Here is a 25,470-nt window from a genome sequence, read left to right as displayed (position 1 = left end):
GTTGCAGGGGATTGCTCTAGGTTGAATAAGCAGAGAAAATATTTGAAAGGTGGAATAACAACTTTTAAACTTATGGCAGAGCTACAAGTATCCGGGAAGCCACCACTGGAATTTTTTCTGCAAGCAGCCATAAGAAATGGGGAAAGTTCTTTTAAACCAAGATTGTTGCTGGGTTGTAAATCTGAAAAGACAAGGAAACCGAGTTTGAGCCTACCAGAGAGTGATTATAGCCTGGCCTTGAGGGGTTATCATTGTGTGTGTACAGAATAGAAATGGTGATCGTCTTTGTGCTAGTTTCTCCATCTGGCTGCATAGACCCTTCTGTTGTTCAATTTACTGTGGTATAAGAGCAGTGGCTTTCAAACACATTGTATCATTCTATAGGAAGAAATATACTGTATATTATGATCCAGTATATACCTATATATATACAAGACTCATATAAGTAACAGAAATAAAAGTTTAATAAACTGACTATTTTTTATTTTCATTGTATGCCATAAATGGATTTTATTTTGTATTTATGAAATTATTTTCTTTTATTTAAACACACAGATTTTATAATAAATTTGTTATAAATAAAATTGAAAATATATATTATTCATTTATCTATTATGATAAATGTAGATATCATGTACACTTTTTATTTAAATAAAGGTTACTCACAATTTATCAATGGGCTGTGACCATAGTTTGAAATATAAGAAGTCGCAGTAAGTCCTTCCATAGTAGGAGAAAGCTTTCGTGGCAGCTCCATTGTTTTTATCTTTCCAAAGGGCTCTTGTTGCTTTGCCCGCACTCTCTCAGCATCAATGCACCCGGTTTGTTTAGGGTTAATTTACGTTATTACTCTAAGTGTTCTGGCATTCCTTCTTTGATTCCTTTTGTAGTTTTAGCTCTTTTTCCAACTTTTTTTTTTAAACTACTCGTAATTGTTGTTTTCCAGTGAAATCTAGGAAGCAGGCAATTGTGAAGTGTCTATCATACATTAGCATCCTGAAGGAGAGTGGCAAGCCCACAAACACATTTCATAATTTCCAGAAACATATTTCTCTTTACAAAAAGACTTTTCAGTGTGGCACAAAACATGTCTATTGACATATTGTTTGTCTATGTAAAAAAAATTAGAAAGCCAAAACTAAACAAACTTATGTTTAGTGATCAATGTCTCAGTTTATCATCTTATCCAGAAAAGATTTGGATATTTAATGAACATCCATTATTTAGTTTAACTTGGTATAAGCTTTTGTCTTATTTACATTTATTTAAACATTTGTTTTTAACAGTTTTGCTTGGATTAGGCATTAAATAGTTAACCATTATCCCAAGTTATTTTCCCTGATGACAAATTCCATAACAAAAACGGCATGACCATCCAACCAGTAAACCCAAGAAGAAAGGGTCGTATGTTTGTATTATATTCAGTATTGATAATTCTGAAGACATGCCTGTTTTTGTTAAACCAACAAACTTAAACAAGCTTTTATTTACCAAAGATCATTTTTGTATCACGTTAACTTGAAAGATATCTGGGCTAGTTTCTATTATATTTAGAAATAATTTATGTAAGCATTTATTCTGAGCCAATTAAATAGAGCTCCTTTAGAAATTTTTGCTATCCAGGGGCCGGCTCCGTGGCCGAGTGGTTAAGTTCACACGCTCTGCTGAGGCGGCCCAGAGTTCGGATCCTGGGCATGGACATGGCACAGCTCGTCAGGCCATGTTGAGAAGGCGTCCCACATCCCACAACTAGAAGGACCTGCAACTAAGATGTACAACTGCGTACATGGGGGATTTGGGGAGATAAAGCATGAAAAAAAAAAAAAAGAAGATTGGCAACAGTTGTTAGCTCAGGTGCCAATCTTTAAAAAAAAAAAGAAATTTTTGCTATCCAGAAGCAGACAAATATATAGAGACTTACATACAGAAACATACACATACACATAGACACAAACAGGGATCTTCAAAATGTTAGCCACGTCTCAGGCACAAAACTCAGAAGAATAATTGGAACCAAATTGTTCCCTGGCAGATGGACTTGCTCAGACGGCCAAAGATTTTTATTAAAATTTTTTTCTTTTTGTTGTAAGGATCCTTTTTAGAGCTGTTTTTGAAGTCATTTGTCTAAAGAACCTTCTGCATATTAATCAAAGAACACATCCCATTGCTTCTGAGAGGTTTTGAATCCTCTCTTTTCCAATGGAGAGTGCAAATAAACCAATTTGGGAGTATCAAGGGAACTCCATTGTGGCCAATGTAATCTCAGATCATTTCTAGTAATTTGGACCCAGGTGACAAGGAACTTGCAAGTATTCGGCCCGTAATTTTTCTACAGAAAGGTTGCAGGAGTGGCAGCAGGTGGCTAGCCATTTGCAGTTTCTCTAGAGCAATTTTAGAACAAAAGGCCCCGATCCTGAGGGGAGAACCCTCCCAGTAAACCAGCTGCAGCTGAACCTTGTGAGGAAAGCCCCTCCTTAGAAATTGAGGGACCCCCTCCTTAGAAATTGAGGGACCCCCTCCTTAAAAATTGAGGAAAGCCCCTCCTTAAGGAGCCTCTAGACCTCTACCAAAGCACGGGAGCTCGAGGCTGTGAGAGGTCCGCACCTTGCTCGTCCCCCTGAGGCTGTTGGAGATGCGGAGGAGCAGTGAAAGGGCTCCGAGTTGTGCGGGATGCAGTGTCCAGTTGACCCCCAGGAGGAGATCAAGTGGCCTCTTCACATCCCATCCTCGTCGCCGGAAATGTTGACTGAAAGGAGCTGCTTTACAAGGCAAAAATGAAATTTTAAAGAAAAAGAGGCTTTATTAAAAAAAAGGTTTGCAAACTGGGGAAGTGCACCTCAACCCACAAGTTGATAGGTGAGCCCCGCCCGCCCTACCTGGGTCTTTGGGTGGCAGGTGTTTAAAGGCAGAAAGCGCAGAGTCTGCAAGGCTACAGCTGAGCCCAGTTCTGAGTGGTCGCCCTTCCCAGCTGCAGTGTATCTGTGTCCGGGGCTTTCTAAATGTCCTAACTGCGGGGAGAGATGAGTGCATTGTTCTCTGGCCATCTGGTGATAGTCAAGGTTAAAATGAAATTTTTTATTTCTGCCAGTAGTTTAGGCTTGAGGTGGTCATGGTAACTATCACATCGATTCTGGCCTCATTGGGTTTTTTTCTTTTATCAATGTGGTACCACTACACACCCACCAGAATGGCTAAAATGAAAAAGATGGACAACACCAAGTATTGGCCAGAAAGTGGAGCAACCGTATCTTTCATACACTGCAGCTGGGAATACAAATTGGTCTGATCACTCTGGAAAATTGTTTGACAGTCTCTACTAACGTAAGTTTATGACTCAGCAATTTTGGTTATCTGTTGCTGTATAACAAACTATCCCAAAAGTTAACGGCTTAAAAGAACAATCATTTTATTATAATTTGCAACGTTTGGGTCAGGAACTCGGGCAGAGCATGCCTGAGTGATTTTCTACTCCACGTAGCATCAACTGGGATCGCGCAGAAGGATTCAGTTGGTGGCTGGGCTGCTCTCAAGGATCCAAGATGGCGTCACCCACCTGTGTGGCATGTCAGTGGGGATAGTGGGGAAGCAAGACTCAGCTGGGCCCCTCTCCCTCCACATGTTGTCGAAGGGTCTCTCCACAGAGTCTGTCTAGCAGAGCAGTTGGACACCCTACACAATGGCTCAGGGCTCCAAGGAAGAGGGTTCTAAGAGACCAAGAGAGAAGCGGTGAGATTTCTTACGAACTAGACTCGGAAGTCGAGGACATCACTTCCTCCACACCTACAGGTCAAGAAAGTCACTAAGACAAAGCCAAGATTCATGAGGAGCAAGGAACAGACTTCATCACTTGATGAGGGCACAGCAGGGAGAGAAGGAACGGATGGCAGCCATCTTGGAGACCAGGCACCGCTGTCTACACTCTGACCCCAACAATTCGTTTCCCTCACACATGAGAAATACACTCACCTCCCCTGGGACTCCCCAAATCTCACCCTGTTAGAACATTGCCTTGAAATCCAGGATAACTTCATTTAAATCGTCACAGATCATTTAGGTTAATGCAGCTGAGGGGCCTTGGGTATCATTCCTCAGTGTGTACAGCTCCTCAAGGCCGGCTCCTCTTGGTCTGAAGACCTAAGAACTAGAGAGATACGTCATCTCTTCCCTCCACAGCACAGTATAACACGGTGCGACTGGGATAATGTCACACCATAGGTACTCCCATCCCGCTCCCGGGAGTAAGTCTCTATGACCTTTTTATTAGTCCCTTCAGATCTTGGTTCTCCTCTCGGGTCGTCCTTCCTTTTCCAGGAGAAATGCCCGTGTCTGTGACTGAGCAGCTTCTCAGCCTGTTTCCTGCTTGTAGAAGTTTGGGGTTTCAAAGGTCTCTCATCATTTTGCACTATCCTGTCCCTTTCAGACTACGCTGATAGCGTTACTTTTCTTAGTTGTGGGTTTCACATGAATTAACTTATAATCCTTTCCATTAGAATGAAGGCCACACCCACCAATCTCTTCAAGATAACCTTTTCTCTACTTTTGGCTTCCTGTAAGGCCACGAGGAACGTTGGCCTGGAAATCCTTACAGTTAGAGGGCCTTTTTCTCTGAGGCAACACTTTAGCTCTTTCAGAAGTCTACATCAGGACCCTTACTGTCCCACGCGAGATTTATCATTGCTTTGAAATCCCTCCTTAATTTGAGAATTTTGGAGAGGCTGAGGAGCCAGAAAGTCCTGGCTTTTTATATTTAACAGAGTGTTTTAAGCTTGTCCATCTCCTCTCACATTTTACTGTAAGAAGCAAGAAGAAGAGGCCAGCTAGACCTCCAACAGTCACCCTGGAATCTCATCAGCTCCCAGCTCATTTGCTACATTTTCTGTTTTCGTGTTACCGCAGGTGACAGTGTTGCTAAACTTTCTGCCGCTACATCATAAGCATCCTCTTTCCTCCAGCTTCCCGTCACCTGGTCCCGACTCTCCTTTAAGTCCTTCAAGTCTTAACTAAGTCCAACAGCCTCCTGGAGGGCCACGGGGCCATCCACCAACAGTCCTTATAGGGCCTTCCAACTCCCATTGGCCAAGTGATCCCAGAGCTGAACCCACACTTTTAGGCTTTTGTGACACAGCACCCCACTTCCAGGTACCCAAAGCTGTCCAAGGGGCTGTGGCCTAATCAATTATCCAAAAACGTAGTAGCTTAAAACAACCATTTAGGGGCCAGCCCCGTGGCCGAATAGCTAAGTTCACACACCATATATGAGTGCAAAAAATAACAAAAGAGTAGCCTAAAATTCTAAATAAACTAAAAGTCATATTACTAAATTACCCTTGGGTTAAAAATGAAACCATAAAGGAAATTAAGAAATACTTAGAAAATAATGACAAAGAGAAGAGTAAATATCAAAAATTGGGGGACTAGCTAAGTCAGTGTTTAAATGAGAAAATTTAACTTTAAATACATTTCTGTAGATAATAGAAATGTTAAAAAAATAGGAAAGTTAGGCATTTAACTCAAGAAAATAAGAAAGAGCAACAGAGAAAAATCCTGGGAATTTGAAAGGATGGTAAAAATAAAGATAAAGGCAGAAATCAGTGAAATATAGATTTATAAATCCAGTAAAGATTAACAAAACTAAAAGCTAGTCCTTTGAAAAGATTAATTAGTTAGATCTCCCTAACAGGACTTCCAAAGGAAAAAAAAAAGAGAGAAAATACATAAATAAAATATAGAGCCAAGAAAAGTTAAAAATAATTACTGATATGACAAGGATTTAAAAATAATAATGGTGAGGCATTAGGAATAACTCTATGGTATTTAACTGGAAAACAGATGAAATAGATAAATTTCTAGATATAAATTCCAAAATTGGCTTAAGGATGAAAATCCTTGAAAAGACCAAAAAGGATCAATAAAACTGAAGTGCCCCCAAACTCTAGACCCACCTGTGGACCCTTCTATCTTCTTTCCTCCTGGAAACAGCTCCCATTATCCCTGGCGGGAAGTAATGGTGCTGTTAGCCCAGCAGAAGACACAGGACCCTGGCTGGGCATTCACACTGCACACTGTGGTCAGTCCAAGGATGGGCAATCATGCCCAGGGTCCTTTGGGGCACTGATAGGAACACTGAGAAAAAAACGTGTCTCTCTCCTGACGTCAAATAACCAGTTAGAACCACCTGCAGTGTTTCTCTGCACTGCAGAGCTGTGGTGGCCACCACAGGGAGACTAAAGCAGGAAAGCAGAAGAAAGCAGAGCTAAGAACAAATTTTTAAAAAGAGACAGAGCTCTGATAACCAACTTGGGACCCCTGGATCCAGCCATGCCTGAAGCCCTCTCCACTCTTCAGAACTCTCATTCGTGAGACCCAATAAACACTTTTTTTTTGCTTTAAAGCAGTTTGAGTTTGGTCTCTGTCTCCTGCCAGCAAAAGAGAATTGATGAATAAAAATGTGGGGTAAGTTAGAGTTGCATAATCTTGGGTTTGAATCTCAAGGGCAGCTCACTTAGGCTTCATGTGCCTCAGTTCCCTCATCTAAAGAAGAGTGATAATAACAGTATCCCCTTCATAAAGTCATTGCAGAGATTAAATGTTAATCCATGAGAAGCTGGATTATTTGGTCGCTTTTATTCCATGTCTATCTCTCCCACCACATGGAGGTCGCCTCAAAGGCAGGACCTCGCCAGACCCATCACCAGCCCAGGCTTTGCACCTGCTTCTTCACAGGTGTCAGCGCCATTGTGCTAATTAAGGGCAACTTTGGCTCCTGTGCCAACTGCCATGGGGCGAAAACAAACACTGACGCAAATCCAGCCACATTTTGATATTAAAAAATAAAACTTCAGGGAATTGAATTCAGGGGAAAGTTAATTTGTGGCATTGCTGTTTACTCAAATTTCCTGGAATCCTCTCATTGGTTAAGGGCTGGGGGAGGGGGCCACTGAATGGTGGAAGCCACTGGCCCCCCTCTAACCATTAACCAGCAGGGACGCTGGCAAACAAGATTTAGCCGCGGAGCCCCGCCAGCATTTACTGTACGCATGTCAGGCCCTGGGACAGCAGGACCCGGCCAGCAGTTGCAGCCTGAGCCCACAGCAGACCGTGAGTACCAGCTGAGGACGCTCCAGCCCTCTCTCTCCTGCGCGGCCTCCAGAAGGAAGCTATGTCGGCCGCTGGCTGATTTAAGTTTTTTGTAATGGGGCCTTGAGCATGCGGGCAGCCAGCAATGATAGAATGCAACCCTGGGGAAGGTTTTCCAGAGTCTGTGGGTCACCCACAGGGGTTTGATTTCCTGCCTTGCAGGGGTTGACACTCAGCTAAGAGCCATTCCCCCTCCATCACCATGGTGATGCTCCTAAGCCCAGCCAAACAGCAGGACAGCTTCAGGCTTGAGCTAGGATGGACCAGCGCAAGGCAGCACCCTTGCTGGGGGACTCGGGGGTGGGGGTCGGGAACAGCGCAGACCGTGCATTCTAGAGTTGTACACACGTCCGTGCTCAGTGACCCGGGGCAAGGAGACTGCGATTGGAAGGGAGCTATGCATGTGCATTACGCCACATGCTCTGAGGTTTAAATGCAGAGGGCCTCGCACTGCACCTGGCACAGGGGCAGCGGGGAAAATAGAGAACATGGTGGGTGTTAACAACACGCATCACTTCAGAAAGGAAGGACAAGAGGACTCGCATGAAATGAAACCCATGAACAATATTGATACACTGCATTTTTACGTCACTGGGTATTTTCAGAGAGCTGTTTGCCTCATCATCTTGCTCTCTGTAGAGAGAGGCAGAATGGCGGGGGCCGGTTCTGCAGTCAGACTGCAGGGCTGGCAATGGCAGCTCCAACTCCCCGGGCCTCAGTTTTCTCATCCGTACAAGGAACCCAGGATGACCCATTAAATAAGGTCACATAAGAAGCCCCGCTCGCAGCTGTGGCTGAGGGTCACAACAGTCTTGCGAGGTGAACACAGGACTTTAATCTCCATCTTGGAGGATTAACACAGGAGTGGATAAGGCATGAGATCTCAGAGATAGCAGGAAGAGAAGGAAGAGAGGCGAGCTCAAATCTGGGGCCACTTACCTCACTCCGGGTTGTGCACTGCAGGGGGTCATCATCCAAGAGAGGGTCAAAGACAGGCGTGGAGGTGACCAGGGCTAAAGCAAGGATTTCACTGCAGTCCGACAGCGGCAGTGACAGAGAGAAGCACAGAAGAAGGGCTTCCTGGAGGTGGTGACCTAAGGACCTAAGTGCCAAAGGACAAGAGGGAGGGAGCCAGGCAAGGCAGGGAGGGGAAGGGCCAAGAGTGGAGCCACACAGGGCAGGACTGGGCAGGTCCATCCTCGTCCTCAGTTCCCAGGCCAGAGCCGGGCTCCACAAACATTGGGGAATGACCTGCCCTGCCCTGTCCTGCCCCTGGCACAGAGATGGTGCATGCCAGGGCAAACCCCCAAGATGCCCAGCAGTGCCATGACTGAAACTTCAAGGGGCCAGATTTGAGGCTGAGGGCAGGGCTGTCACCAGGACAGGGTCACGAGGACCCCCTGGGCCACGTTAGTGAGGATCAACCGTGCCTGGGAGGAATGGGCCGCTGAGAGATTTTCAGCAGGAGAACGGCCATTCAGCTTGAATTTTAGAAAGATACCTGTGGCTGCAGAGGGGAGAGAGGGTTGGAGGGAGCTGAGCTGGAGGCAAGGAGACCAGGTAGGGGGGCTGCTAATCCTGGGGGAGACGACAAGCCCCCAAATTGAGCCGTGGACTGAGTGAGACCGGGGAAGAGGAGACAAACCCCGGGAAATCAGAAAGTCGAACGGACCAGGCCAGAGGTGGGCATCATTATTAGCTCTATCTTACACTGAGGAAACTGAGGCAGAGTCTAAATAGTCCACCCACGTCACCAGTTCATAAATAGGGATGCTAGGATCTTAATCCAACGTGGTCTGCCGTGAAACCCAGGAAAATGAAAGAATCGTCCAGAAAGCCAGGCAGCCAGGAAGGGAGGGGACAGGGCTATCATCAAAGCCCAGAAGTGGGGGGAACTCAGGATGGCAGTTCCAGCAGGAGATGTTTTTCTAGCACATGGAGGAGGACACGCCGGGAGGGTGGGGAGAGGGCTCAGGGAGCAGGGGATGTTTGCACCTGTCTCCCAGGAGGTTCTGGTTTTGGAACACGCCAGGGAAAGGGCCTCGGGGACGTTCCGGAACAGACCAGTGGCCCCCACACTCCAAGTGCACCACGCTCTCCTTAGGGGGCTGGTCTCCCTGTGGGTTCCCGGCCCCCTCCGTCGTGGCTTCGTCCACAGGTGGGGCGGGGCAGGGGCACCTGTGTCTGCTGCAGCATCCCTTCGGAACTGGGATGCAGGTGGCTCCACGAAGCACAGGACCACCGGCCTTGCCGACAGAGCGTCCACTTACTGATTCTGACCTTGGCTGCATTTTTTTTTCAGTTGCTCTTACCAAACATTTTTTAATGGTTTCTATTTAATTTTTTTCCTGAAATTTTTACTGTGGTAAAATATACAAAAGACTGATTATTTTAACCATTTTTAAGTGTACAGTTCAATGGTACGAAGAGAATTCGTGTTATTGTGCAACCATCACTGCCATCCATTTCCAGAACATTTTCATCATCCCGATTAAGTGCTGACTCCCCACCCCCCTCCCCCCACCTCTGTGAACCACTGGTCTACTTTCTCTTTCCATGAATTTGCTCTTGGTCCTTCATACGAGCAGAATCGTACCATATTTGTCTTTTTATGACTGGATTATTTCACATAGGATAACGTCTTCAAGGTTCGTCCATGTTGTAGCACACGTGAGAATGTCATCCCTTTTGAAAGCTGAATATATTCCATTGTGTGTATATACCACCATGAAATAAAAGAAAAAAGACATGTTGGTCTCTGCCTCCAGTCCCAGGCACAGAGCTCCTAAAACCCTCGTAATTTCCTACATGATAAGAGCACTAACAGCATCTTTTATTCTAATATTGGGTCTTTGACCCCAGGTCCTGACGGGCACTTGGAAACTTCCGCCCCACCCCTCATCCTCCAGGAAGGGGAGAGGGGCTGCAGATTGAGGTAACCATCCGTCCTGCCTTCCTGAGGAAGCCTCCATAAAAATCTCAAAACACGAGGTTCAGAGAGATTCTGGGTGAGATGCCGAGGGGTGGTGCTCACCAGCTCCGCAGGGACTGGGGCTCCTATGCTTGGGACCCTTCTGGACCTCGCCCTATTAATCTCTTTATCTCGCTGTTCATTCATATTCTTGACTGTGTCCTTTATAGTAAACTGGTAAAAGTGTTTCCCTGAGTTCTGTGAGCCATACTAGCAAAATACCCGACCCGAGGAGGGTTTATCCTTTCATCCCTTGATGGACATTTGGGTTGTTTCCATTTTTTAGCTATTGTGAATAACACTGTTGTGAACATTTGTGTGTACAAATATCTGTTCAAGTCTTGCTTCCGATTCTTCTGTGCAGATAGTCAGAAGTGGAATTGTCGGATCTAATGGAAATTCCATGTTTAAAGATTTGAGGAACTGTCACACTCTTTTTCTACACAACTGCACCATTTGACATTCCCACCAGCAGTGTACAAGGTTTCCAACTTCTCCACATCATGCAACATTTATTTTCTGTCTTACTGTTGTTGTTATTGTTTTATTTTGTTTTTTTTTTTTAATAATAGCCACACTAATGGGTATGAGTGGGATCTCATTGTGGTTTTGATTTGCGTTTTTCTAGCGGCTAATGACGCTGAGCATCTTTTCACGTGCATTGGCCGTTTGTATATCTTCTTTGGAAGAATGTATACTCAAGTCCTTTGCCCATTTTTTTTGAATTGGATGGTTTTTTTGGTTTTATGGACTGGAGTATTAGGAGTTCTTTATATATTCTGAATATCAATTCTTTATCAGATATGTGATTTGCAAGTGTTTTCTCCCATTCTGGGGTTTCCTTTTTACTCTGTTAATAGTGTCCTTTGATGAACAAGAGTATGTAACTTTGGTGAGGTCCAATTTGTCTAATTTTTCTTTTGTTTCCTGTACCTTTGGTGTCATATCCAAGAAATCACCAAATCCAATATCATGAAGCTTTTACTCTATGTTTTCATCTGATTTTTATTTATCTCTTACATTTAGGTCTTTGATCCATTTTGAGTTAATTTTTGTATATAGTATAAGGTAAGGGCCCAACTTCATTCTTTTGCATATAGATGTCCAGTTTCCCACTACCATTTGTTGAAAAGTCCTTTCTCCACTGAATGATCTTGGCTCCCTTGCGAAAAATCATTTGATGATATACGCAAGGGTTTATTTCTGCCCTCTCTATCCTATTCCATTGGTCTATATGTCTGCCTTTATGCCAGTTCCCCACTGTTTTGATTACTGTAACTTTATAACAAACTTGGAAATCAGGAAGCGTGAGACCTCCAACTTTGTTCTTTCTCAAGGCTGTTTTGGTTATTCTCAGTCCCTTGAGATTTTAGATAAATTTTAGGATGGATTTTTCAGTTTCTGCAAAATACATCATTGGGATGTTGATAAGGATTACACTGAATCTGTAGATTTCTTTGGGTGGCATCGACATCTTAACAGTATGAAGCCCTCCGATCCATGAACACGGGATGTCTGATGTCTTTCCATTTATTTATATCTTTTTTATTATCAACTTTATTTTTTATACTATTTATTTTGTATTAAGGTAACATTGGTTTATCACATTGTATAGGTTTCAGGTATACAATATTATAATTCAACGTCTATACAAACTACAGCCTGCCTACTACCAACAGTGTAATATCCATCCTCACCATATAATTGGCCCCTTTGACCCATTTCACCCTCCCCCACCCCCCTTCCACTCTGGGAACCACCCATTTGCTGTCTGCTTCTATGACTTTGTTTTTGTTTTGTTTTGTTTTTTACATTCCACATATGAGTGAAATCATACAGTATTTGTCTCTCTCCATCTGATTTATTTCACTTAGCATAATACTCTCAAGGTCAATTTGGTGTGTGTGTGTGTGTGTGTGTGTGTGTGTTGATTTCGTACCCTGCTATTTTGTTGAATTTGCTTATTAGTTCCAACCTGCTTTTTTCATGAGATCTTCAGGGTTTTCTACCTATAAGATCATGTCGTCTGTGAACAGAGATAATTTTACTTCTTCCTCTCCAATTTGGAGGCATTTTTTTTCTTTTTATTGCCTAATTGCTCTGGCTAGAACAGCCAGTGCCGTGTTAAGTAGGAGAGACAAAAGCAGACATCGCATCTTGTTCTAAATTTTAGATGAAAAGCTTTCAGTCTTTCACACTGAGTATGATGTTAGCTGTGGGCTTTTCATATATGGCCTTTATTATGTTGGGGTAATTTCCTTCTATTCCTAGTTTGTTGAGTGTTTTTATCATGAAAGGGTGTGTTGAATTGTGAGATGCTTTCTCTGCATCAATCGAGAGGGTCATGTGGTTTGCTTCCTTCATTCTGTTAATGTGGTGTGTTACATCGATCAGTGTTTGCATGTAGAACCACCCTTGCTAAAGCTTCGTCAATTTTGTTCATTTTTTGAAGATTATGTTATATTATATTTTGTTATATTACAGGCATACCTCAGAGCTGTTGTGAATTCAGCTCCAGACCACCACAATAAAGCAAATATTGAAATAAAGCAAGTCACGTGAGTTTCTTTGTTTCACAGTGCACATAAAAATTATGTTTGGGCCAGCCCCAGTGGCTAGTGGTTAACTTTTGTGCACTCTGCTTCAGTGGCCTGGGTTCCCAGACGCAGACCTACACCACTCATTGGCAGCCATGCTGTGGTGGCAACCCACATACAAAATAGAGGAAGACGGGCAACAGATGTTAGCTCAGGTGCCAATCTTTAAAAAAAATAAACTTTATTGCTAAAAAATGCTAATTATTATCTGAGCCTTCAGCAAGTCGTAATCTTTTTGCTGGTGGAAGGTCTTGTAAAGAAACACAATATCTGCAAAGTGCAATAAAGCAAGGTATGCCTGCATATTATATTATATTATTAGGCTATATTATACTCTATTGCTTAGATATATTTTGCTTTCATTGGTTTCCTCTAGTTTTTCTACTCTCTACTTTATTTATCTGTGCACTAATGTTTGTTGTTTGCTTCCTTCTGCTAGTTTCCGGTTTGTTCTTTTCTAGTCCTTAAGTAGTAAAGGAAGGTTGTGATTTGAGGTCTTTCTTCTTTTTCAGTGTGTTTACAGCTGTCAATTTCCCTCATAGCACAGCTTTTACTGAATCTCATACATTTTGGTATGTCGTGTTTTCATTGTTATTCATCTCTACACATTTTCTAATTCCCTTCGTGATTTCTTTTTGATTCATTGGGTGTTTGAGTGTGTTATTTAATATCCACGAATTTGTTAATTTTCCAGTTTTCTTTCTGTTATTGATTTCCAGCTTCATCCTCTGATGGTCAGAGAAGACACTTTAGCTAATATCTCTTTTTAAAATCTACTGGGCCTTGACCTGTGCCCTAACATATCCTGCAGCCGGTCCCATGTGCACCTGAGAAGCTTGTGTATTCTGTTGTTGAGTAGAGTGTCCTGTCTATGTCTGAAAGCTCTAGTTTATTGTTCAAGCTCTCTATTTCCTTACTGACCTTCTGTCTGTTCTATCCGTTATTGAGAGTGGGGCGTTGAAGTCTCCAACCGTCCTTGTGGAGCTGACTATTTCCCCCCTCAGTTCTGTCCATTTTTGCTTCATATATTTTGAGGATCTGTAATTAAGTGTGTAAATGTTTAGAAATGGTATACATTGTTATATCTTCTTGCTGTATTTAACCTTTTATTGTACATATATACATTGTTATATATATACATATATACATTATTATATTATAATGTCCTTCTCTGTCTCTTGCAACCTTCTCACTTAAGATCTGTATTGTCTGATACCAGTATAGCCATTCCCACTCTTTTTCAGTGACTATTTGCATAGAATATCTTTTTCCATTCCTTCACTTTTATATCTGTGTCTTTGGATCTAAAAAATCAGTCTCTTGTAGTCAGCATGTAGTTGGATCCTGTTTTTTCGTTTGTTTTTTTAAGCCGTTCTATCAATCTCTATCTATTGATTGGAGGATTTTATTCATTTACATTTAAAGTAATTACTAACAAGAAGGGACTTCTGCCATCTTCTATTTGTTTTCTATATGCCTCATAGACTTTTGTCCTTTGTTTCCTGCATTCATGTTTTCTTTTGATTTTTTGTAGTGAAACATGTTAATTCTCTTTTCACTTCCTTTTGTTTACATTCTATAGCTATTTTATGTCTGGTTACCATGGGGATTACACTGAACATCTTAAAGTTATGACATTTAATTTGACTTTATGCCAGCGTGACTTCAACAGCACACAAAAACTCTGCTCCTCTGTAGCTTTGTCCTCACACCCCCACAAATTACATCTTTATGCATTGTGTGTCCAAAGAAATGTAGACTAATAACTGCTTTTATGCATTAGTCTTTTAAATCACATAGAAAATAAAAAGTGGAATTATAAGCCAAAATTACAGTAATACTGGTTTTTATAACTGCCCATGTATTTACTTTTCCCAGACATCTCGTTACTTCATACAGATTCTAGTTACTGTCTTGTGTCCTTTCATTTCAGCCAGGAGTCCCTTTAGTATTTCTTGCAGGGTGGGTCTAGTGGGAATGAACTCACTCAGATGTGTTTATCTAGGAATGTCTTAATTTCTCCCTCATTTTTGAAGGACAGTTTTGCTGGATATAAAATTCTTGGTTGCCAGGTTTCTTTCTTTTGGTACTTTGACTGTGTCAGTTGGGTGAGTATTTGATCTTTCTGAGCCTCTGTTTCTGCCTACCTAAAATCAGAATAATAATATCTACTTTATTCATTTATTGGTGGGGATCAGATGAGAAAATATTGGCCAAACACCTAGGTCAGTGTTGGGCTCCTGGTAGGTACTTGATAATTCACAGCAGGTATAATTTATACTTTCAGGTGAGGAAACTGAGGCCCAGGGTCCTGACCTGCCCCAGGGCCCATAGCCAATGCAGAGGAAGGAACGGGGGCTTGAATAGGGTCTTCAACGGGGTCTTCTGGCTACCATTCCACTATGCCCCACTACCTTGGTGACTCCATGTCGTCTAACAAGCCTTCCCAACTTTTCAGGGCCCAGGCAACCTCGACAATGCTGCTTGGCCTGTCCACCTGTCTCCTCTGGCTGTCCACCAGTGGCCTCTGGACCATCCAGGCTGAGGATCCTGATGGTGATATGAGCATTAGAATCCCTCACCGGGACTTGGCTCCAAGCAATGTTGACTTTGCCTTTAGCTTATATAAGCACCTAGTGGTCTCAGCTCCTGGCAGGGATGTCTTCATCTCCCCTGTGAGCATCTCCACAGCCTTGGCCATGCTGTCCCTGGGCACCCGTGGCCACACACAGATCCGGCTTCTTCAGGGCCTGGGCTTCAACCTCACTGAGATGTCTGAGGCCAGGATCCACCAGGGCTTCCAACACCTCCACCACGTCCTTGTGGAGTCAGAGACCACCTCGGACATCCTCATGGGCAACACCTTGTTCTTTGACCACAGCTTGGAGCTTCTGGAGTCGTTCTCAGCAGACACCGAGCGCTACTATGAGTTAGAGGCCTTAGCTACAGATTTCCAGGACCAGGCCATAGCCAGCAGACAGATCAACGAGTATCTCAAGAATAAGACACAGGGGAAAATCGCGGACCTGTTCTTGGAGCCGGACAGCCCAGCCATGCTCATCTTGGTCAACTACATCTTCTTCAAAGGTATCCCATATCCATCCCATTCTGACAAGGCCCCATCCACCACTGCCAAGAATAGTAGCAGCTATCCAAACCCAGGATGCATTCTTGGGCAAAGCCTTTGATTTTACAAAGCACAGGCATGTCTGTGAGTCTCCATCTTTCCCCTAATCCTATTAGGAAGGTAGAACTAGATAATCTTACAAAAGGTCAAAATGGCCCCAGAAGAGTTGCGTGACTTGCCCAAGCTCTCACAGGCTGGTTCAAGGCCCAAACGTGTAACCAGGAACAGCCTGGCTGCCTCGCAGTCTAGAAATATTGGCTGAGTCTCGGCTGTGAGTCAGGCACTGGGCCAAGGGCTGGAAATGCAGCCTAGAACCACACAGATTCCCCACCCTCAAGAGCTCCTAGACGGCCCTTAAGCTCTCCTGCATGCAGTTTCCGAGTGCTCACAGCCAGCTCTGACCAGGTCCTGCCTCAGCCCAACAGCAGTCCCTCAACACCAGTTGGGAGCAGGGTTTTCCAAAGCGCCTGTTTATCAAAGTCACCAGGGAGACTTGTTAAAATGACATATCCAAGAGCCCGCACCAAACCCGCTGAAGCCACACCTCCTCAGGAAAGGCCTAGCATTTGTGTCTTTGACAAGGCCCCTTCCTCCAATTACTCGTGTGAGCTGACAATTCAGGGATACGTTATCCTTGAGAATAAAGTCTCAACTCCTTACCATAGCAGTGGTTCTCAACCCAGGGTGGTCCCCTGCTCCATCCACCCTCAGGGACGTTTGGCCATGTCTGGGGACATTTTGGGGGGCCACAGCTAGAGGTATGGGCGCTATTGGCATCTAGTAGATGCCAGGGATGCTGCTCAACATCCTACAGTGCACAGGACAGCCCCCCAACAATGCTCTCTGCCCCTACATGGCTATATCCCAAGGTTGGGAAACCCCGGCCTAGAATCACCTCTTCTCTGTCCTCTCCAGCCTCATGTCTCTACATTTTCCCTCCTCCAAGTCCCCAGCACACAGCAGACACACACACACACAGTGTCCAACCACAACTGAACTCCTTTCACGTCCTTGAGCCTGACTGTCCCCATGGAAGCCTGTATGAGTTCCCGATTGCTGCTTAAAACGATGCAAATTCATTATCTTACAATGCGGGAGGTCAGAAGTCCAGAATGGGTCATGCTGGGTTAAAGTCAAGCTGTGGGCAGCTTCTGGAGGCTGCGGGGGAGAATCTGTTCCTTGCCTTTTCCAGCTTTTAGAGGCTGCCTACATTCCTGGGCTCAAGGCCCCTTCCTTCTTCAAAGCCTTAGTCGCCTCTCTCCAACCTCTGCTTCCATCACCACGTCTCCTTTCTGTCTCTGATCCTCCTGCCTTCCTCTTCCTCTTTGAAGGACCCTTGTGATTACATTGGGCCCACCTGGATAATCCGGAATAATCTCCTCATCTCAAGGTCAGTTGGTTAGCAACTTTAATTTCCTCTTACCACGTGACATAGCATGTTCACAGGTTCCAGGAATTGGAACATGGACATCTTTGGGAGGCCATTCTATCTGCCACAAAGCCCATGCCCTTTCTGTCCCCTGAGCCCTCCCTCAACTTGTCTGACTGCCTCAAACTTTTTCTTACCCTGCAAATCTTGACTCAAAAGTCACCTCCTCCATGGAGCCTCCTCTGATTCCCTCAGGCAAATTATTGTTTCTCATAGGCATCCTCAGCACTTTTCCTGCCTCTCATTTGAACAATCATCGTGTTAGGACAGGTAGCCGCGGACCCAAGTTGTTTCAGTTAAGCAGTCATATTCAAAGAAATGCAGGTGGACTAGCACCAAAAAAAAGTAATTATAATATTTAACATGAATCTCTCAACAACATTAAAGATCACCCAAATCATAACGCCCAGCAAAGACTCTTCACGCGCCCATCTCTCTCCTCCCAGCCCTCGCTCAGGGCCTCCCATTAGCCAACTGTCCTGCTTCCCTCCCCCAGCTCTTAATACATTACCTGGACTGACCTCGCCTCTCGGGGAGTCCACCTCCTCCTGCCTCGTGGTCTTTCTCTGTCCGTTCTCCTGCACAAGCCTGGGGACCCACCTGGCAGAGGCCTCCCTCCTTGGAGGGGGTGGGGGTGAGGGATAGATAGTTTGCAAATATTTTCTCCCATTCCATAGGTTGCCTTTTCACTTTCTTGGTGGTTTCTTTTGCTGTGCAGAAGCCTTTTAGTTTGCCGTGGTCCCATTTGTTGATTTTTTGTTTTTGTTGCTTGTGCTTTTGGTGTCATATCCAAAAAAAATCATTGCAAGGACCAATATCAAGGAGGTTTTTCCTATGTTTTCTTCTAGGAGTTTTATCGTTTCAGGTCTTTCACTTAAGTCTTTAATCCATTTGGAGTTAATTTTGGTGAGTGGTGTAAGACTGGGTTCTAGTTTCATTCTTTTGCATGTGGCTGTCCAGTTTTCCCAGCACCACTTATTGAAGAGATTGTCTTTTCCCCATACAGTATTCTTGAGTATTCTTGGCTCTTTTATCAAATATTAGATGACCGTTATATGCATGCGTTTATTTCTGGGCTCTCAATTCTGTTCCATTGATCTGTGTGTCTGCTTTTATGCCAGCGCCATAGTGTTTTGATGACTATAGCTTTGTAATATAGTTTGAAATCAGGAAGTATGATGCCTCCCACTTTGTTCCTCTTTCTCAAGATCCTTTGGGATATTGGGAGTCTTTTGTAGTTCTAAATGAAAAGTAGCCTTCTCAGCACCTGACAGTGGGAGGGCCAAGGAGTCTGGGAACATTTGCCCAGAAATGGTTCTGAGTGCTCCCACGAATTCCAAAGGCCATCTCTCCCACTAGATTGTGCACCCTTGTGTATGGCATCCTAGTATGTTTGGGGGCCCCAGTGCCTTTGCATAGTGCTCGGCACATGGATGGAGCTCAATAGAGGTTCTGGCAACACAGTAGAAAGACGCAGTAAACCCAGGTACAGGGAGGGCCCTCCTGAGCCCAAGAGGGGCCCAAGCACCTGTGGGCAGGCTGGTGAGACAGGTGCTGGCACGGCATCATTTGGGACAGGGCTCCTCTCTCGCAGTTTGCCAGCATCCTCAGGACCAGAGTGGGGCAGAGTTGATGGGGAACAATAATTCCTGGTAGTAACATCAGAGGGGCTTTGAACATCGGCAGGCAGGGCGGGGCCTGATCTGTACTTAGTGGGCTATCTTGACGGATCTTTGTAAGGTACATTAAAAACATTGTTAAAAGATTTTCCAGAGGAATCACCCTTGCTCTCTCAGACACGCCCCCAAAATTCTTAAGTTTCTCTACCATGAGTTTCCCTAGCCCAAGAATTTTCAAGAAATCCCTTAAAGTAGAAGTTAGACTCCATTCTGTATGTTGGTTTGTGCCACACTGGATGTATGAAGAAATTCTCAGTATAAAACAAGCAGCAAACTTTTAAGGAGGAAAAACTTAACACTGAAAGGTGTTTTATCCACATTTTTTTTTTTATTGTGAGTTGGACAAGTTAGCCACAAAGCGCTACCCCCTTCAGTCCTGAGGATCCCAGACGTCCTTTGAGGGATAGCTCGAGAACCTGCAAATTATCTCACTTGCTGTGAGTCAGCGAGACTGTGACCTTGCACTCAGTCATGAGGGATGGACCAGGCACAGCTCCTGGGTCTCCAGGATCCACGGCCAAAGCTCTTTTCCCTATATCCTCTGGCCTCAACCTGTTGGCGCCCTTGGCAGCCCTCATAGGGGGCTTGAGGCTGGCTCAGAACCGAGAGTTTTGGCCTCACGGTCTACAGATCCCGCAGGCGGCGGGATGGAGAAGGGTCCGCCTGGAGCTACGCTCTGGCCACCTTCCAGCAGCCTCAGTTGGGAAAAAGTGACCTCACAAGGACTTCTGGGCTTGAGGTCAAGGGCAGCCAGGACACCTGGGAGCTGCTGGACTCAGGGTCCTCAGTCATCTCCAAACCTGGGGAGACTCAACCTGGAGCAGAGGAGGCCCTGGTGAGACTCAACCCATGGCTTTAAATACCCAAAGCTCTGTCGCCTGCAAGAACACTCGGGGTCCTGTGGAATAAGCCCAGAAGGGCCGGAGGGCTCAGCAGGCAGGCTTTGGCTCCATCTAAGGAGCAATTTTCTTCCCATCAGAGCTGACCAGTAGTGGAAAGTCCCGTCTGTGAAGTAGTGAGGTCCCTGTCACAAGGGGAACAAACAGATTGCATGATGATATCGCAGAACATGATAGGGGGCATTCGAGTCCAGCTGGGGGGTGGGAGCCTGAGACCTTGAAGGGATCTTCTCACCCTGACTCTGCCCCTAAGAAATGCAGTGGAGCCCTCGGGCCACGAAGGAGGTCAGGAGCCTCCTACAGGGGAGGGGGTACTTCACTGGGCAGCCAGACTTCCTGCTACGCTTCTGTGGCCAGGACATCAGGGGGTGGGGATGGAATGGATGGTCCTGGTCCCTGAAACCGACCAGGGACCTTGAATTCACAGCCTGAGGTCTGGCAGCACTTCCAGAGCCCTCCCATCCAGGGTCCACTCCAGGGTGGGGGCAGCGAAATGACGTCTGGTTTACTCAATCCTGCCGCCAAATCCTGGGGCCAGCATTCTCTTGTTCCCCACCTCCTTCCATTATCGGAAGTCAATCTCAGAAGCGGAGAGAATCCTCAATCTATTCCAAGGGCGGAGGAGGATGGAACAGGCTTCAAAACTCTGGGAATTTCACATCTGACCAGGAAGCTCTAGCAGCTCTGGTGGGGACCTTCCCGGGCAAGGGGGCTGCTGTGTAACTTGCTTAGTACTTACCCCTGGCGCTCTGCTGCCCCCCAAGCTGCATTTTCCTCTGCTCTCACAGTCCCGTCTCCTGCCTTCCTCTCCCTCCTTTTCCCAGGCGCGTGGGCACAACCCTTCAACCCCGAAAGCACCAGGGAGGAGGACTTCTATGTGAATGAGACAACTGTGGTGAAGGTGCCCATGATGTCCCAGTCAAGCACCATGAACTACCTGAATGACCCCGTGCTCTCCTGCCAGCTGGTACAGCTGGACTACACGAGCAACGGGACCGTCTTCTTCATCCTTCCAGAGAAGGGGAAGATAGACATCGTCATCGACGCGCTGAGCCGGAGCACCCTTGGGAGGTGGGAGATGTCCCTGACCAGAAGGTAAGCCCCTGTCTTCCTTCCCCCAGACTCAGGGCTCACTGTTTTCCTGTCTGCTGGGTCCTGAAAGGCCACAAGACTCTCTGACCTAGAGGTCACACTTATTTATCCATGGGTTGATTGACACTGAGACACTCAGGGGCAATCCACAAAGAGGTCCCCCTTCAATGGAAAGTTAATAACCACCCTCTGTACTACCACATTTTTGCATCATTTTCTTAAACTGAGTCCACCAACCACCCAGCATCCCACTTATCCACTTTATTATCTTGCTTACCTGAAAGCCAGCACAGCTCAAGATTCATGAAAGACCTCATAAAAAAAATATAACAAAAATGACCACTCTGTCCATCATGGAACCAACATAAAGCCTGTGAATGGTTCTTAAGTCACTCAGAGGGTCTAACTCTTCTTCAATCCATCGGTAAATAAGCAAGAAAGTAAGGACCTGCCTCAGTAATAAGGGAGCCAGGAAGAAGAGTGAGGGGTGTGCGCTGACCGTCCGGTGACCAGGAGGAGAACCAGCCAGTGAATCCCAGGCCCAAGCAAGGGGCCGGCTAGGAGCACACGCTCTGGGACGGCTGGCTGAGCGCATGAACGAGCAATGCACGGATGAATGACAGAATGAACAAACGCGCTCATCTTCCCCCAGGCACCTCTGAGCTAGAGGACAATCAAAATTATGGTCAAGCGTGTGCCCCACCCTGATCCTCCCATTGGAGGAGGGAGAGACCTTCCGTGCAGAGCCTTCAGAATAACGCCAGCGGGGGTGGGGGGGTGCGGAGTTAAAGGGCTGAGGGGATGCAGGGGAGGGAGAGGGCCCTTGGATCAGGAAGGCTCACGGGGCAGGTGCCATTTCATTCATTCATGCATTCATTCGTTTACTATAAAAGGAAGCCCCTGCTGTGTGCCATGCACTAGGCTAGCCACAGGAATAGAATGGTGAATAAGACAAAGAGCAGATCTCAAAGCCACGCCTTCTGGAGTGGAGAACAGATCCTGGTGGGGTTAATAGTGGTACAATGACGTCAGCCCGGTCAGAGCGAGAGAGGGAAGGAGATGTGTAAGTGGGTGAGATGCTGGTGGCGGTGGAGGGACGTCTGACTGTGCCCTAGGGCCCTGGGGCAGGGGCTGCGGGACAGAGTGCTTGCCAAGGCGCGCACATTGCATGAGATAAAGAAGGTAAAGAACATCCTCCAGGCTCTTGAGGTCAGTCCGTCTCCCTTCTTCTCAGCTGCCACTTCCCATCTAGAAGAGAAGGGACAGACACGTCCCGCTCAGCTTCGAGTCCTCCTGGGCTCCCCTCGGGTAGTAAGTCTTCAAATTCGGCTTGGCTATTTGCCAGCCTCCGGGCCTCCCAAAACGACTTTTGCTCATTGAAGAGAAGGTTTCTGCCTTCTCTCCCCGTGCTGGCCAGCCCATGCCCTTTCGCTGACACCCCTCAGCTGCAGGGTTTCCGGCATCTTCTCTTCCTCTGGAGATCAGGAAAAGGAAGAAATTTTTCAGTGAAACTGCTGCCTTGATATGTAAAAAAGTGCAGTACCCACCCCAGCCCAGGCTGACTCCACTTACCTTTCTAGAAACCTGCTTTAGCCAGTGGAAACTGCTGAAGGACCCTGAGGGAGGCACTTGTTGTCCAATGTGGAATTGCCGTGTGGATGAGGACACCAGCACAGAGAAGGACAAAACTTGGCTAAAGCCACACAGCATTGGTGGCACAGTTGGGGCCAGGACCCCTGCTCCCAGCCAGGTGCTCCCTCAGCTCCCCAGCATCTGCCAGGGGGTGCTTGGGGGACCACAAGGACTCCTTTAGGGACCCTTTTCTTCAATGTCCAGTGGTCCAGCTGTATCACAGGTGGAATCAACTCAAAGAAAGATCTGAGAAGAAAAGAATTTGCAATTCAGAGGCTCAAAGAGGAAGCTGCCTGTGTGGTGGAGGGAGAGGCGAATACTGGCTCTCGTCCTGTCCCTTCCCCGTCCCCAAAGAGCATGTCTGGCTGGGAGGCAGGGTCTGGAGGGATCACAGGGTAAATGAGAGTCGGGCTGGCCAGGCCCAGCCCAGGAAGGGCTAAGCCCATCTTCTTCCCACACCCGAGCAGCCACGTGGACCTGCATGTCCCGAAGCTCTTCCTCTCCAGCACCTATGACCTCGGGGACATCCTGAGGGACAGGGGCATTGCAGACTTCTCAGGCATCAGCCAAGAGGGCCGGCTGAAGGTAAGTGCCTCTAGAGCCCATCTTTTTTCCCCAAATTCACAATATAAATAACAATGAGCAACACGGAGCCCATTCATAAGGAGGCCTCCAGGCCCCAGGCTCAGAGCTCCAAGGTTTGTCCAAGCCCCTAGTCTTACAATGGGCTCAGTGCAGGCTCAGCAAGAAAGTGAGACTTCGCCAGGGTCACACAGGAAGCTAGTGACAAGGGAGGGCTGCAGCCCGGACATCTACCCATTCCGCCAGGCCACACAGAGGGGGCACTGTATAAAACAAAGTCATCATGGCAGGCCTGTGAGCAGCTTCAGCTTTACTGAAGATGATTCATTCATTCCTTATGAAAGCATTTATTGAACATCTATTGTGTGCCCCAAACTGTGCTAGGCACTAGGCATGCCTCCCCTTGCTCAGACGTGGCCCTGCCCACACAAGATCTTACAGTCTCATGGGTGACAAAACGAGAGGGGACAGGAGAAAGCTGTAGCGGCGGCAACCCCTCCCTCAAGCACTGACCCTAACTACTGTGCAGCCTGGCACATGGCGTGTGCTCGGGAAAATGCACGGTGTGTGAAGGACTGAGTCAGTACAGCCACCTCCTTATAAGGTGAGCGTTATCCCAATTTCTCAGAGGAGGAATCTCTGGCTCAGGAGGGTAAATAACTCACCGAGCTAGTAAATATCAGCCTGACATCTGAGCTAAGGTCTATTTGACTCGAAACCTCACATTCCTAAAACACGCGGCAGGGGTTCCTATCCCAGCTTCTTCCTGGCGCTGCGTTCCTCTTTACAGAGCGGCTCAGGGCTGTCGAGTGGATGGGAGTCCGCCCCCATAGGGTGGTGTTTATTTAATTAGCTAGTTCTGATTCTGATCCAAGGCTTTTGATGCAAGCTACTCAAGCGTTTTGCTGATTTCCTTCTAATTTTGATCACAACAAGAAGCGTTTCAACAGTCAGAGATTACCCTTTTCCGTGCACAGTCGGCACGAGCACTTTGCATAAATGGCACCCTAGCATTTACCCAGCAGAGGGGAAGGTCTCCGTCTGCCAGCCCAGGACCCAGTGAGGGACCCTCCACATGGAGGCTTAAGCCCAGTTCGGGCGGCGACACGCTTAACCTCCTTGCAGTGGGCTCCCCCTGCCGGCTTTCCAGGGAGGGAGTCCAGGTGCAGCCCGGGTTCTGGAGGCGGTCAGCCCTCGGCTCTAGCCCAGCAGGTGACCTTCTCTGAGCCTCAGCTTCGCCATCCAGAAAACAGAGGGTGGGAGGAGCCAGAGCGAGGGGGCGTGGAAAGCTCCCAGCGCGCGGCAGGTGCTCATCGCCACCTCCGTCCACACGCAATAGGTGGTCCATAAGGCCGCGCTGCACCTCGATGAGAAGGGCGAGGAGTCAGCTGCCCCCACCGGGATCCCCCCAAACGTGGGGTCCAAGCCTCTCACCATCCGCTTCAACCGGCCCTTCATCATCCTGGTCTTCGACCATTTCACGTGGAGCAGCCTATTCCTCGTCAAGGTTGTGAATCCGACCGAGGGCCCCGCCCCCAGGAGCCACCCCGCCGTCTGACTTTGGGCACTGAGGACCCCTCAGAAATGTTCTGGCAGCGGGAGACTCCCCCCAGTCTTCTCCAGGTCCTCCTCTTGTAATAAACAACTGTCGCTGTAACTGATGACAAGTGTGCTGCAGGAGAAGGATGGGACAATTGACAAAATTTGAATAATATTAATATAATATAGGGCCAATGTAATTTCCTGGTTTTGATCCTTGTACTTATGTAAAATGTGGAAGCTGGGTGAAGGGCATATGGAAACTATTATTTTGTAAGTTTGAAATTATTTCTAGACAATAACTTTAAAAAGAAGAAATCATGCGAGCCAAAACATAATGGAAAGACGTCTTTAAAGTGCTGGGGGGGGGGGGGGAATGTCCTGTTATCTTTCAAGAAGCAAAAAAAACCTACAAAAATAAAAGCAAAATAAAGTTTTTTTTAGACAAAGACTGAGAAAGTTTATCAGCTTCACTAGAGAAATGTTTTGTCTTCTTTTTCTCCCCAAAGCCCGCCCCCCGCTACATAGTTGTATATTCTAGTTGTGAGTGCCTCTGGTTGTGCAAGAAATTTTTAAAGTAGTTCTTTAGGCAGAAACAAGATGATTCTCGATGGAAATTTGGACCTACACAAAAGAATGAAGAGCACTGGAAAGGATAAATATATCGATAGATATAGAATATTTTTTAAATATCTTTAAAATATAATTAACAGTTTAAATCAAAAATAATTCTCAACTTATTGCTTCTCAACTCCAAATTCTCCCTTCATTGCTGCTTTTTGCAAG

The 25,470-nt window shown here is 46.2% G+C and overlaps 2 protein-coding genes across 2 annotated transcripts; one reads left to right on the top strand and one right to left on the bottom strand.

The window, feature by feature from the left end:
• Positions 1-873: 873 nt before the first annotated feature.
• On the bottom strand, positions 874-8,334 carry LOC139079324 (uncharacterized). The gene is made up of 5 exons (XM_070593502.1): positions 8,077-8,334; positions 3,554-3,704; positions 2,877-3,008; positions 2,605-2,759; positions 874-952 (listed from the first exon to the last, which is right to left on the bottom strand). Exons 1-5 carry the CDS (start codon positions 8,332-8,334, stop codon positions 923-925), a joined length of 726 nt encoding a protein of 241 aa, XP_070449603.1. The 3' UTR covers positions 874-922.
• SERPINA6 (serpin family A member 6) lies at positions 6,931-25,410 on the top strand. The gene is made up of 5 exons (XM_070594620.1): positions 6,931-7,098; positions 15,164-15,792; positions 20,664-20,934; positions 23,031-23,148; positions 24,485-25,410. The coding sequence occupies exons 2-5, from the start codon at positions 15,183-15,185 to the stop codon at positions 24,701-24,703; spliced, it is 1,218 nt and encodes a 405-aa protein (XP_070450721.1). The 5' UTR covers positions 6,931-7,098; positions 15,164-15,182; the 3' UTR covers positions 24,704-25,410.
• Positions 25,411-25,470: the final 60 nt, after the last annotated feature.

The sequence above is a fragment of the Equus przewalskii genome, chromosome 25, assembly GCF_037783145.1.
Source record: "Equus przewalskii isolate Varuska chromosome 25, EquPr2, whole genome shotgun sequence".
Lineage (NCBI taxonomy): Eukaryota > Metazoa > Chordata > Mammalia > Perissodactyla > Equidae > Equus > Equus przewalskii.
The sequence above is the reverse complement of the archived record's forward strand: the minus strand, read 5'-3'. Positions and strand labels throughout refer to the sequence as shown.